This window comes from Merops nubicus, unplaced genomic scaffold (genome assembly GCF_000691845.1).
Source record: "Merops nubicus isolate BGI_N331 unplaced genomic scaffold, ASM69184v1 scaffold23041, whole genome shotgun sequence".
In the NCBI taxonomy this organism is placed as follows: Eukaryota; Metazoa; Chordata; class Aves; order Coraciiformes; family Meropidae; genus Merops; species Merops nubicus.
The window spans coordinates 1-12878 of NW_008590561.1; the positions used below are offsets into that span (position 1 = coordinate 1).

A 12878-nucleotide genomic window follows, 5' to 3' on the forward strand; every position below is an offset into this window, starting at 1 on the left:
ATATATATTTGGCTCTTTTTCATGGGTCCATTTATTTTAATTATACCAGAGCACTCTGGGAGGAAGACTGAGCACATTAGAGAAGTAGAAGTGATGTAGAAATATATTTTATGAACTCTCACAAAAATCAATACCAGAAAGCTTTGTGAAAAACTTTTAATGAAAAAGCCTTATGAACTAGCCAGCATTTAGGTTCTGCCTGGACTCAGCTTCTGTTCTTTCAGTGTTTAACAGGGCTTCACAAAATAACCCCACCATATGGATGAACACAAGACCAATATCTTGTTAATGATCTAAACTAACATACTGCTATGAAATAACCTGATACAGAGTAAAATAAATCAAGTCCAGTATATTTGACATTTTCTTTTCTCCTGTGTGCAAGGGCCCTTTTTTTAATGAAAGCTGAGTCAGGGCTAAAATACATAGGTGTTTCTGTTCTACTGATACAAGAACATATTTAAGTCAAATACTTAATACACTGCACACTGCTAAGAAGTTTACCACACTGTAGTGCCAGGTTTATATTTCATAAAGTCTTCTCTGTATGGTAAAATTGAGCAAGCTATTTTAACTAAAAATCAAGGGGAAAAAAAGGGGGCTAGCAGTGTTTATGGGCACACCATTTCTTGGGTGCACCACAATTTTAGAGGCAGTTCTACCTGTCCAGTCCACTTACAGTAACCATAGTCTTCCTCAGACAGGTGCTGGGAAGAATGAATACATGTGGGGAACTTCTATCTGAAATCACACTGAAGAATTCTGTCCCCACTGACTTCAGGAGAGATGCTGACTCATGAGATGGAAAGGACAAAAAGTGGCCAGAAAGAAAGAATAAACAATTCCCCAAAGTCACAAAAGCAAGCTGGTTCCTCTGTCCTGCTCTAAGAGTCAAGCAACCTCATCCTGCAGTAGGAAATGTGCTCCAGAAGACTGTGGTACTCTTTCTGAAGTACTAAAACCAACTTTCTAATGCACTGTGGCATTTAAAAGATCAGCAAAGTACCCTCCTGTCTCCTGCCAGAACAGGATGAAAGAAGAGATCGATATTTCTGCAGCATGCACAGGCAGTATCAGTTGCTTCGTTATCACAATGGTAGCAGGCTGTCACTCACCTCACATCCTCCCTACACTGAGCAGTTTCTGGTGACCCGGTATCTCAGTGAGTTAGCACCATGCTCATAGGGAAAGGTGGAAATCTCGGAGCCTTTACATTGCTGGGATGGTTGCAGATCCAGAGCCTGAATGCTGTCCAGGTTCCCTCAGAACACTTTCACACAGTTCTTCATGAATTATTCTGCACACCTCAACACCAGTTTTCTGTGGCAAGCAGCCAAGACAGTATACTCGACTTCTGGAACTATCTTACCAACAAGTAAGAACACAGCAATAAAAATAATGTCTTCCTTGTAATCGGTAGTTTTAGTAGCAGTGGATTACTGGAGGACCAATGTCCAGCAGATGACAGAGCTATGAAATACTAGCAGGGACCACCTACTCCCCCAACCCTTCCCTGACTTTCATTAGCTGACAGTTTGCAGTTTCCCTGTACTTTGCCAACAAACCTCCAGGTAGCTGCAGGGATCAGGGTGGAGGAGAGCAAGGCAAAACACCTACTCTGCGAGTGGGCCTAGGTGTGGTTTCCATTGCTTATGTTCTGTGGATGTGTCTACATAAGTGCCTTAACTCAAATTAGGAACATGCTTTTGGATGATACCTCCCTACTGCTTGAGCTCTCCACATCTTGGTTCTCATTATGGAACTGTTTGTGGTACATGAACAGGATGACTTTTGGATGAACTTAACTTGAAATCTATACTTTCTTGGAGAATCCATAATGTACTCCAGATTTTCCAGGCATCCACTTTTCAAGGTCAGGCAACAGCTAGTCCAGAGTATTTCTGAGGGTATGTGTAATAAGGGGTGTCAGGTCCTCAGCATCAAATGTTGGGCCATCCTGATGAATTCCTCTTGCACCACACTGCTTGCTTATAGTCCCCTGGCAGCTACCACATTATGTAGAAGCTACTTATAAGTACAGAATCCATCTTCCCAAATGAGATAGAAGCTGTGACAGATGTCTCATTTAGAACAGCACATTACATAGATTAATTCCTCTACATGATAAAGATCCTCACTCCATTCTGTTAAATGTAATTTATATGCCTGTAATTTTTTAAAAAGATAAAGTGACTGGTAACAATATATTCCATCATCATTCTACTGCCTGAATTCAAACAAACACTATAAAATGACCAATAAGTCTATGACAATAAATTTCTGTCCTCTCAGTCTCCAAACACCCTCCAGCATTTGCAAGCAAACCAAATTCTTGTTTTGCCAAGACGTTGGAGGGATGCACATCACTGGTTTGTTTAGCCCAGCCTACTCTCTTCTTCCTTTATTGCCGAGGGAACAGAACTTGAAACTTTCTTATCAGCCATTATCTGCGCAGTCATGTGTCTTCTGACTAAGCCAAACCATTTGCAGTGCAGAACAGCATCCTCCCATCAGCCATTTTAAGTAGATCCACTGATAAAAAAAATAAACTCCATTTTGCTTTATAACTGTCTATTTAAAACACCAGTAATGCTGATAATTGCAGTGCTCTATTCATATCTTTCTGAGACACCTTGAGTCCATACAAGTATCTCTGTCATTCAGCTCCTCTACTAGGACAGTTCTGTGGTCCCCAGACTCCTAAGCATACACGAGAAGTCCAAACCTGCCCACCAATGACAAATTGGAAGTGCTTCAGAGCTGAGACCACTGGAGAATTTTGGGTGACTATGAGGTCAGTGTCTAAGGGGCTGAGGAAGTCATGTTTCTTCGGGATCATGTTGGGACTGAGAAGGGACAAAGTCAAGATCCAGCTCAGGTCATTTCTATTCTAGGTGCCTTTTTCTTATTTAGTACACCTGGGGTTTAGACCCTGAACCTTTGAATGGTGTATGAAGTTGTATTTGCTAAAATCTCATGCATAATAGTTCCAGAAGGCTTTAAAATCACTGCTCAAGCTTCATGGTAGTTCCCACTGCCATTAATTAATTACTTAATTAATTAATCTAGAAATAGGACATGTATGAACAGCAGAAATTTAGGGTTGTGATTAATATATCAAATGTAATTCTGCCATGTAATTTAAATTCTATGTAAGTCATATCATAAATCTGTAAATGCTTCTGAAGTCTGTAGGCTTCTTGCCAACATTAATTTTAGAAGAAAGTAAGAAATATTTCTCCAGTGCTTGATTGCTTTTCAAACTCCAGGTCTAATATGCTCTTCAAAACTCCGTCCCATTAATTTTTTGTAATATTCAGTAGAGCTTAAAAATAATATTTTTGCCTATGTATACAATAATTATGTAGGTGAAATAGTTTACAAAAAAAATAAGCTATTTAAATGTTTATTGTTTTTTGTTAAAACACACTATCACAACAGTTATATTCAACTACCTTGACACTAACTTATGAAAATATATTCATTTTTAAATACTGAAAGTACAAACTTCAATTAATTTTTCATTATATAGCCCATATAAATGTGCATAAAAAATATTCCCATGAAATAGACCTCCTGTGTAAATCACTCAGCGAAAAATTGATATCCTGTTTCATCAAAGTGTAAATCTAAGGATCTAAAGCAAAAAGTAAGGGGAATGTTTTTAAATCACAAACTCTGCTTAATAAAACTTCCTAATACTGCATTAGATGTCTGATACAGAACACACGCATATGCCCTTGTACTCAGCATGATTGTGACAGAAGTTTGTGCCAACTCACAGTCATGGGATAGGGAATCAAACTATTTTATTCGTATAGTCCAAATATGGAACCATGATGCAGTTACTCATTGTTAGGAATTTAAATTATTAATCCAGAATTTAAATTAATTGAAGGTGACTAATCCAGGAGATGATGGGAAGAGGCAGATCATAGAAACACAGAGTCATAGAACAGTTTGAGTTGGAAGGAACCTTTGAAGATCAAAGTTCAAATCTTCTGCTACCCCTGGCCAGCAGTGATAAGCAAATATTGCCTGAGATATTTTCAGATTTGGGGATGAAAAATGAAGTTTCAGTGACTGTGCTTAACTATGCTCAATCATGGGTTTAGGTTTTAAAATATCAGCTGGAATTATTTTCCTCAGAATTCTGAGATAGAACTGAAGTTTTTCACAAGCACAAACTGGCTTCTTTTGAATTCTAGTTTTAATGCAGTAACTGCAAGAAGAGGAAGCACTGAAGCAGTCTGAGAAACTGAAACCCATCAGACAATTACATTAGCATTGCGTGTAAGATGGTTTCATTCCTTTAGCATGTAGTTGGTAGTCTTCTCATGATTTTTAATTAGTACTTCTGTTCTTGCTACTTATCATGGAAATGATACCAGAACTTTGCATAAAAACAAGACCTGTCTCTTTGGAAAATAAAGATCATTAATCCTGGACAGCTGGCCCGCCAAGGTGATTCCTCAGCTAATACAGTACATTCCTGCCATCTTGTGGCATCTTGGGGTTTGCACCCTTCTGTTGTACAATTTTTATTTCTAACAAAGCTGTTGGATTTTAAGTTTCAGATGCTATCCAGTTAAGCAACACACACACACTCTGAGTGAAATCTTGCTCCAATGGATAGTCGTGTCAAAACTCTTGTTTAAAAAACTTCCAGACTGCACTAAATTGTTTGAATTTCAATATTTTATGATGTCAAAAAATGAAATACATTAAAACCAAAGAATGTAAAAATAGGTTTCAGTTTTAAAGCATTAACAACCATTATACTGAAATAATCTGAAGTAGTCTCTGAAATAATACCTTGCATTTGTATTATGAATTTATCTATATTTTTCATTTGGGATACTTTGGTGTTTTTAAACATTTACCTCCTTTTTCAAGCCTGCCTGAAGAAAAAAGAAACTGCAGCTATTACATGACTTCAGGGGACATCCTTCAAGTTCTTGTTCAAAGCTTACTTATTTTTCAAAAATAAGGAACATATGAGAATGTGCCACTGTCAGATTTCCTGCTCCTGCTTTCAGGTTGGAATCACCGACTCGATCTTTGAGCATGGATGCACCACGAGGAATTAATATCAAAGCACAAGCTGGGAATATTGAAGCTCTTTCCCAGATGGATATCAAACTACACAGCAGTGATGGTGTGGTGAGTACAAGCACTTCAGTTACCATAACTATGGTTAATCTTGCTGTCTTTATGTAACTTCAAGGCTTTTTTTCAAGTTTTGTTAATTTAATTCCTCAGATTTTGGGAGACAGGATGTTAAATTCAGTGGTGTCAACAATAAGATTTTTTATTTATAGGTGAGATTAAATAATGCTACCAATTGACATAATGTATTAACTTAGAGAAATGTTTTCTAATAAAACTCTGATAGTGCTCAGCTCCCCACTAGCACAGTGATAACCTGGCATCCCAGCAGGGACCTTGGCCCAGAGGTAGATAGCCACAGAGTTGTTAAATTAAGGAGTGAAGCTCTGCAGACATTAAGAGCTGTCCCAGCAGCAGCAGCACAGGACATGCAGCAGCCTGTTTATCCCCTGTGCAAGGCTGTACAGTGCCAGTTCTTCCACAAAGGCACTCCAGACTAACCTGTGTGTCCACCCATAACCAGCTGGCATGGCCGCGAGGCGTCAGCTCTCAGGCCGGGGCAGACCTGGGTCCCATGGCAGCAGCAGCACCCGTGCCCTGCTATCCATTGTATAGCCGGGGCCCCCACCTCTTATCATAAATCACAGAATTAAAAAGTGGTTTAGGTTGAGAGGGACCTTAAAGATCATCTAGTTCCAACCCAACTGCTGAGGGAAAGGTCACCTTCCACTAGATCAGGTTGCTCAAAGCCCCATCCAAACCTGGCCTCAAATACTTGCAGGGAGGAGGCACCCACACCTCTGGGCAACCTGTTCTAGTGTCTTACCACCCTCACAGCAAAGAATTACATCTCATCTAAATCTGTTCTCTGCCAGTTTAAAACCATTATCCTTCATCCTGTCACTACACTCCTGGATAAAGAGTCCCTCCCCATCTTTCCTGTAGGCCCCTTCTAAATACTGGAAAGCTGCTATAAGGTCTCCTCAGAGCCTTCTGTTCTCCAGGCTGAACAACCCCAACTCTCTCAGCCTGTCCTCACAAGGAGGTGCTCCAGCCCCCTGATCATCTTCATGGCCCTCATCATGGACCAGCTCAAGCAGGTCCATGTCTTTTTTTATGCTGGGGGGCTCCAGAGCTGGAATACTGCAGGCAGGGTCTCATGAGACCAGAGTAGAGGGACAGAATCGCTTCCCTCAGCCTGCTGGTCACGCTTCTCTTGATGGAGCCCAGGGTGCAACTGGCTTCCTGGGCTGCAAGCACACATTTCCTGCTCATATTCAGTTTTTCATCCACCAGTACCCCCAAGTACTTCTTCACAGGGCTGCTCTCAAACCACTCATTGCCCAGCCTGTATCCATGCTTTGTATGTGGCCTTGTTGAACTTTACGAGGTCTCTGTTAAGGAAGGGGATGAGCACCAGCTTATCCTAGAACCTAGGCCTAGAAGAGCCTGGGTCTCAGAACAGGCTTGAATATAACAAGTCTGCGTAGAAGGCTGTTCTTAAACCACTGCTGAGACAAAGTCAGGTTGTTTTATGGCAAGCTATTGCATTCTTTTCTCTAATGAGCCCATTTCTCCTGCTTTATCCTGTGCAGCTTTTGCTTGATGCTGAAACTGTGAGACTGCCCAAATTACCTGAGGGTACAAGGGGTGGATCCCATATTTCTCACGGGCTCTACGAGATCTGCGTGTGTCCGGATGGAAAGCTCTACTTGTCCGTGGCCGGTGTGGGCTCCACTTGCCAAGAGTACAGCCGGGTCTGCCAGTGAGGCACCAGAAAAGGCCACGCATCCCCTTGCCAGTCTGAGTTTTATATTATTGCTAAAGACCATTACCAAAAGCAGAATTTTCATAATTTTAAAAACACAGTACTTCAGTTTAGAAAACAAATCTGTATCTACAGTTCTGGACTACAGGGTGAATGGGGAAGAAGAGCACAAATGACATTTCAACTTCAGAAGAATTGCTTCAATCAAATTATATGTTCTGTTAGTAACACTTTGAAAACAGCCTTACAGAGAGCATTAAAAAAAAAAAAAAAGGAATGTGTTTCTTTGCTGAACTATTATTCAGTCAGATAATTATGTCATTGTTGATATTTTGGAGCTTCGTGGTTTTTTTCCTCTCACTACATGTAAACACTGCAGTAGTGGGTGAAATCAAATTGAGGGAACTACTTGAACTATTTGGTAAGACAAAGCATTACTTACGGAATTCAGAAAGTGCCAGCAAATGGTCTATGCAATTTTGTTCTTGCAATAACACAAGATATGAAAAATGTGGTATTTGTATAAGTTCTGTGTAAAAGGTGTTAATTTGCTAATAGCTTTCCGTTTTAATTTGGCAACATATATGCTGATTTGCTTATTACTGAGATTCATATAAAAATAACTAATACAAAAAGCTCCAGGAGTCATTTACACCTCCCTATGTCACAAATCTGCTCCCTATACAACAGAGAAATATGTTAGTATATTTTATAATAGCAATAGTTTGTTGTACTGCCTGTACCATTGTACTCATTTAAACCCTTTTATATATTCAAGACATGCTAATTCAACAAGGCAATTTACTCTGCCAGCTGGACTAGTAAAAAGAAAAAAAAATATGTGGCTCCAGATTGTCTGACACAAGGAACTATTTGGGCAATGGGGAAAAAAATCCTTTTTTGCAGCCCACAGGATTCAAATAAGATGAGTATTTCATTTCCATCTGCAGCTGTTGACTGATATTTCTGATCTTGTCAGAGTGGGACTCCATCACAAACGGAGAGAGTAAAACTACTCTTTATTATTTTTTTACATTTGGACTTTGGATACAAAATAAATGTTCACCAGAGCTGACAAACCATTTATTAACCTTGTTGAGAAACACAGCTGCAGACCCATTCCCTTGTACAGTGGTGCACTGAACACAAATAAATTGTTTGCGCACCTCTGGGTAGCAGGATTTGTGTTTAATAGTCTGATGTTTAAACCTCATGGGTTTTTAATTCCTTTGATGCTGTTTTGTATATACTTGATTATATTATTACCCAGGTAGGAGTATATGCTATCACATAGTGCCTTGGTGTCTACTTACAGAAAGATTTTAATCCGTTATTGTTATTGAACCATAGAACACCCATCTTCTAGTGAAAAGAATGGTCATCCTTAAAGCAGGAGAATCAGAACAGAGGAATTGTTCAGACTATGCCATTTTTTAAACTTGGTACTTCAGCTCTGGTGGTCAAGCAAAGAAATCCAACACTCAGTTATGATCCCAGATACCCACAAAAGATTGAGTAGAGAAAGAGCCTCCAGTTAAGAGTATCTGTTGTTGTTGTGGAAAAGCCCTGGGTAGTCCCTGCCTCAAGGGCTGCCTTCGTAATTTATCCAGAAGTCTAATGTACAATACTGAAATTGCCCTTCTTTAGCAGGGTGGAGCCCTCAGCAATTAATACAGACCAGAAAGACGTTGATAGGAAAAGTAGGAGACTTGCTTAAGGTGAGCTTTTGGGTCCCATCAGGCAAAAGAGGTGAGTGAATCACAGTCTCCCGTGTTATTTAGAGAGTATTCTCGTTGCTAACATACTTCTTAAAGCAGAAGGAAGCCACACATCTTCCATTTCTGAAATTCTCTTTTCCTGGGCGTAGACATCTACCTACAGGAGTGAGTCCAGGGTAGTTGGCCCTGAAGAGAAGAGGTATCTCTACGCTATCTCGCAGTTATCTCTCTCTAAATCTAAGCCCTCAGCTGAGTCAGACTTTAACAGAAGCCTGTCTTCAGCATTCCTTTAGTCAGTTTAGGTGGTTCCAGCTCCATGTGCAAGCTTTTACAAAACGAATTATGAGCAGGTGTAGCTTATTCATTGGATATAAGGTATGAGTATTAAAATAAAGGATAGCAAATTCCAAGGCAGGTGCCAGATACCTAAAAACCGTTGCTACAAGTAACCTAGAGGGCTGTAATGTCTACAGTCTCTTATAGATGTTGTATAACAGCAAAAAAGGGACTTCAGTCCTTGGAGAATTCAGTCACTACCTAGTTTCAAAGGCATTTTGCATTGTCATCCTACTCATGTTTCTGACATCAAGGAACATATGGCCATGTGGTACCCAGCTACTTATTTACCTAATCTAATCCCTGAATGTTAGCCAGACACTGTAAATAAGTATATTGGTTACAACTGCCTATTCTGCTGGCAATGGAAACAGCGTATTTGAAAGTTATCCATTTTAAACTTTTGTTTTGGATGTACATTTTCAAATGTGATTTTCCAGTTAATACAGGGCAAGGAATTGAATCTAGGCTTTCCATGTATCATAAAAGTAACCTAATGCCTAAATTTGGAAATCACTTCCATTACAACTTCTTACATTGCAGTTTCTCTGTTTTAATTAACATTTTTACTTATATAGCTAGGAAAATCAGAGTACAGTTCCCTGGCTAGTAAAACTACTAAGCATTATGACACCTCAATTAAGAAGTTGCGGTAACTATTGTAGCTTTTTAAAGTATGGATGGCCACTGAAGAACATTTTTGGATTTTTTTCTTTTAGGTGTGGTTAGCAGAGAAACAAAGTTTATAATAAAATTACCAGAGCATAATCAGGTGATGCTATAATCTGCATTGTTGTTAATCTCAATCTTTTCTGATATCTCCATCTGAATGTCTTTCCATCTCTCTTTAATACTTCAAAATTATTTTGTCTACTTGAATCAAACTGCAGTAAATATTTACAGATGAACAGAAAATTATGGCACAGGAGAGTATGCACTTCGCTAGTTTATTTTCAAAAATGCTGTCCAAATGAAGAAGGAAAAAAAAATATTACCCAGCACAGTGAACTGTAATGTTTGCATATTTTTTTCCCTCAGAAAGAATTATTTACAGAAGTTCTTGGAAATGGTTGGGATTGTTATATAGTGGAAAAGTAAATATCAAAATGTTACTAAAACTTTACAGGTGATTGCCCAAACACAACCCTTTTTGTTTCCGTTTCACAATCCTTCAGTATTGAAACTTGTGTATCTTTCTATAGCTTTATGCAAAAAGGCAATTGCAAGATTCAACTGAAAACTCAGTTCTTGAATAAACTTTATACATTTTGAAAAGTCTGCTTCTCCTTTTGTGTTTAAATGAAACGCAACTTAAATGAATGTTTTCAGTTTTAAAACAGAAATATCTTACCAAGACTCTAAGAATGTGAAAGGTACGTCACTTAAAAATATGAGCACAAATCTTGGCCCCAACTAAAAATTTACTTTTCAGAATGTAGAAAATGTTTTACAATTAGGCTTCATTGAACATCTAGAATTTCCTTGTCTTCATCTGTAGTAGGTGAAAGTATGCAATAAATTATGCTAGTGCTACTGAATTAATCACCCAGAAAACAAAGATAAACAAGTTTTGATAAAAAACTCATTGAGAAATGCCTTAATGTGACAAAAATGTGTCTTCTTCAAATGTAAACATCTACTTTGTCACATTTAATTATTTTTCAACTATTACTTCTGCCTGTGTCCCACAACAGCAATCCGGCCACCCTCAAAGTATTCAGATCCAGAGACAGGAAATGTCAAAGCTGGTACTACCCTCCTGTACTTTATTTGGAGCAATCACAAGAGATTTTATTAAAGCCTCACTTAAAGCAATTCAAGCATCAAATAAATGCAGTCCTTTCACTAAGAGGTCTTAAATCCTAATTTTCACATCACCACAGTAGCTTTATTTTGATGACGATTTGAGTACAAATGCTTTAAAATTGTATTTCATTATTGAGCAAATAATTTGTCATTTGGTAGTTGGTTACACAAAGATCTGTTTCCTTGGGGAAAAAAAAAGCCTTTTTCTTAGCACTAATTGCTGAGGCAAGTGACTAGTGCTTTTTAGAACAGGTGTGAATGCCATTGTTGAGGAAAACATTTGAAGCTTCCACAGGAAGATGAGTAACAAACCTGCCAAAGATTGTTGCAAACTCAGTTCCTCAGATTTTAAGCTACTAGGTGTACAGTTAAATCAGTTTCATGTACCACTGATCTTCACTTAACCTCACCACTATAATCCTGGGAGACAAGACTACTGAAGCTGCTTTTCCTACACAGATTACCAGTACCTGTGGAAGATCCCCAGAAACATTCTAGGTCAAGTTGGAAGAGGGCTCTGAGCAACCTGGTCTAAAGTTGTCCATGCTCACTGCAGAAGGGTTGGACTAGATGACCTTTAAAGGTCCCTTCCAACCCAAACCATTCTATGATTCTAGAACTACGACATATACCTGGCTGAAAAAGACGTTTTTCTCTCATGGAACTTGTGTAATGTGCAGAATTACTTGTGAAATCTATTTTTGTGGAAACTACATGCTAACATTTATTTCTACAGATCCTTACTAAGGAATCTTCACATACTAACTGTTCTGAGCTTCTCCCAGGGCTCTCAGCTGAGCCAAAATGAAGCATCAATTAAGCATCCTATTTATTTATTTATTTGCAAGGAATAAATGGCACATATGAAATCAATCTTTATCACAATATGTTTTCCTAGTGGCATAAGGCCTCTTTATTTATGCTAGCTGGTACAATGAGTTAAGCAAATTTAAACAAAGAAAAGGAGACCTCCAGCTGAGACACCACTCACCTGTCTCTCTGCATCCATATGTAAATTTTGTTGCAACTGATTGATGGTATCAACCCAGGAATAATAGAAAAAATATTTTCTGTGTCATTCAGGTTTTCTTGCTTACCTTGGTTCAATATTTAAAATTGCTTCAGACCATTAAGGTTCCTAAGAACTTCATTTTCACAAGTGGCAGTACTCAACAATTATTTATTTATAAAAAATAAAATAGTTTAGTAGTTCTGCACAGCCAGTTTAATAGTTCATAATAATATTGGTAAAGCAACTTAAGTTTCTAGAATACAGTTCTGTGCTGAAAATATTCCCTTCCTCAAGATCTCACCTAAAAACAGGACATGTTTATGTTGCTCCTGTTATTTGTTTGTATGCTACCATGCTGCCTTATGTTTCAGCTCCACTTAGACTGAAAAACAGGGGAACTGTTTCCTTTTGTTAGTATTTTGCTTACTCTCAATACTATTCATCTGACTTAATGCACAAAGTATATAAGAGCCACAAAAGAACCTATGTTAAAAACACAGGGAATTAACTAAACTGATTTATTTCATGGCACACCAGGATCTGTGTTTTACTTTCATGCTATTTATTGGGAAAAAAAAAAAAAGGAAAGAAAAACAGAAAAGGGTACAATTTCTTTGAGAAAACTGCAAACATTTATCATTGCAAGAAAAAACAGCATTTTTCCTTTTAGTAGTATTTTAATATTTCTTTAGAATGACTAAAAAGGATTGCACATTTACTTATATAAAGGAAAGCTTGAAATAATAGTTAAATTTAGTCACTTTATAAAACCAAAACACAACAGACTGAAATGTATGTTTGCATTTTTCTTTATTAAAATTATGGCACTTAATATTTAATAGCAGAAATAATAATAGGGCTTCACAGTCAGAAGCAGTATCATTTTCCAAGCATCACATTTCTCCCCACTACAATTTGCAGGATTTTTCAGAAGAGAACAAGCCCTTTATAATTTGCACAAAATGGAAGAAGCCTTCATCATGGGTTTTTATTTTTTGATTGTAACACTATCACAGCTCTATCAGCCCTGCAAGCTCACTGTTGTTTATTTTCCTTTGTATTCTGTAAGTTAAATTACAGTTTCACTGTGCTGTCAAGTAAACAATTGTAATAGCATGTCATGAGAAAA

At 38.1% G+C, this 12878-nt stretch overlaps 2 protein-coding genes across 2 annotated transcripts in view; one reads left to right on the forward strand and one right to left on the reverse strand.

Annotated features, from left to right (window-relative positions):
* Positions 1-683: 683 nt before the first annotated feature.
* Positions 684-12878, reverse strand: part of LOC103782238 (sacsin-like) — a 32460-nt gene continuing 20265 nt past the window's right edge. The window contains 2 exon segments of the mRNA XM_008949993.1: positions 684-695; positions 10330-10333. The gene's annotated coding sequence lies outside the window, so the exon portion shown is untranslated.
* Positions 1176-6878, forward strand: LOC103782239 (gamma-sarcoglycan-like). Its single transcript, XM_008949994.1, has 3 exons — positions 1176-1375; positions 5040-5163; positions 6705-6878. The coding sequence occupies exons 1-3, from the start codon at positions 1176-1178 to the stop codon at positions 6876-6878; spliced, it is 498 nt and encodes a 165-aa protein (XP_008948242.1).

Excerpts from the sequence above, each read along its gene's own strand:
- LOC103782239 (XM_008949994.1), top strand. The coding sequence starts at position 1,176 with ATGCTCATAGGGAAAGGTGGAAATCTCGGAGCCTTTACATTGCTGGGA. Across the intron at positions 1,376-5,039 it reads TGGAACTATCTTACCAACAA|GTTGGAATCACCGACTCGAT; the intron begins GTAAGAACACAG and ends TCCTGCTTTCAG. Across the intron at positions 5,164-6,704 it reads TACACAGCAGTGATGGTGTG|CTTTTGCTTGATGCTGAAAC; the intron begins GTGAGTACAAGC and ends TATCCTGTGCAG.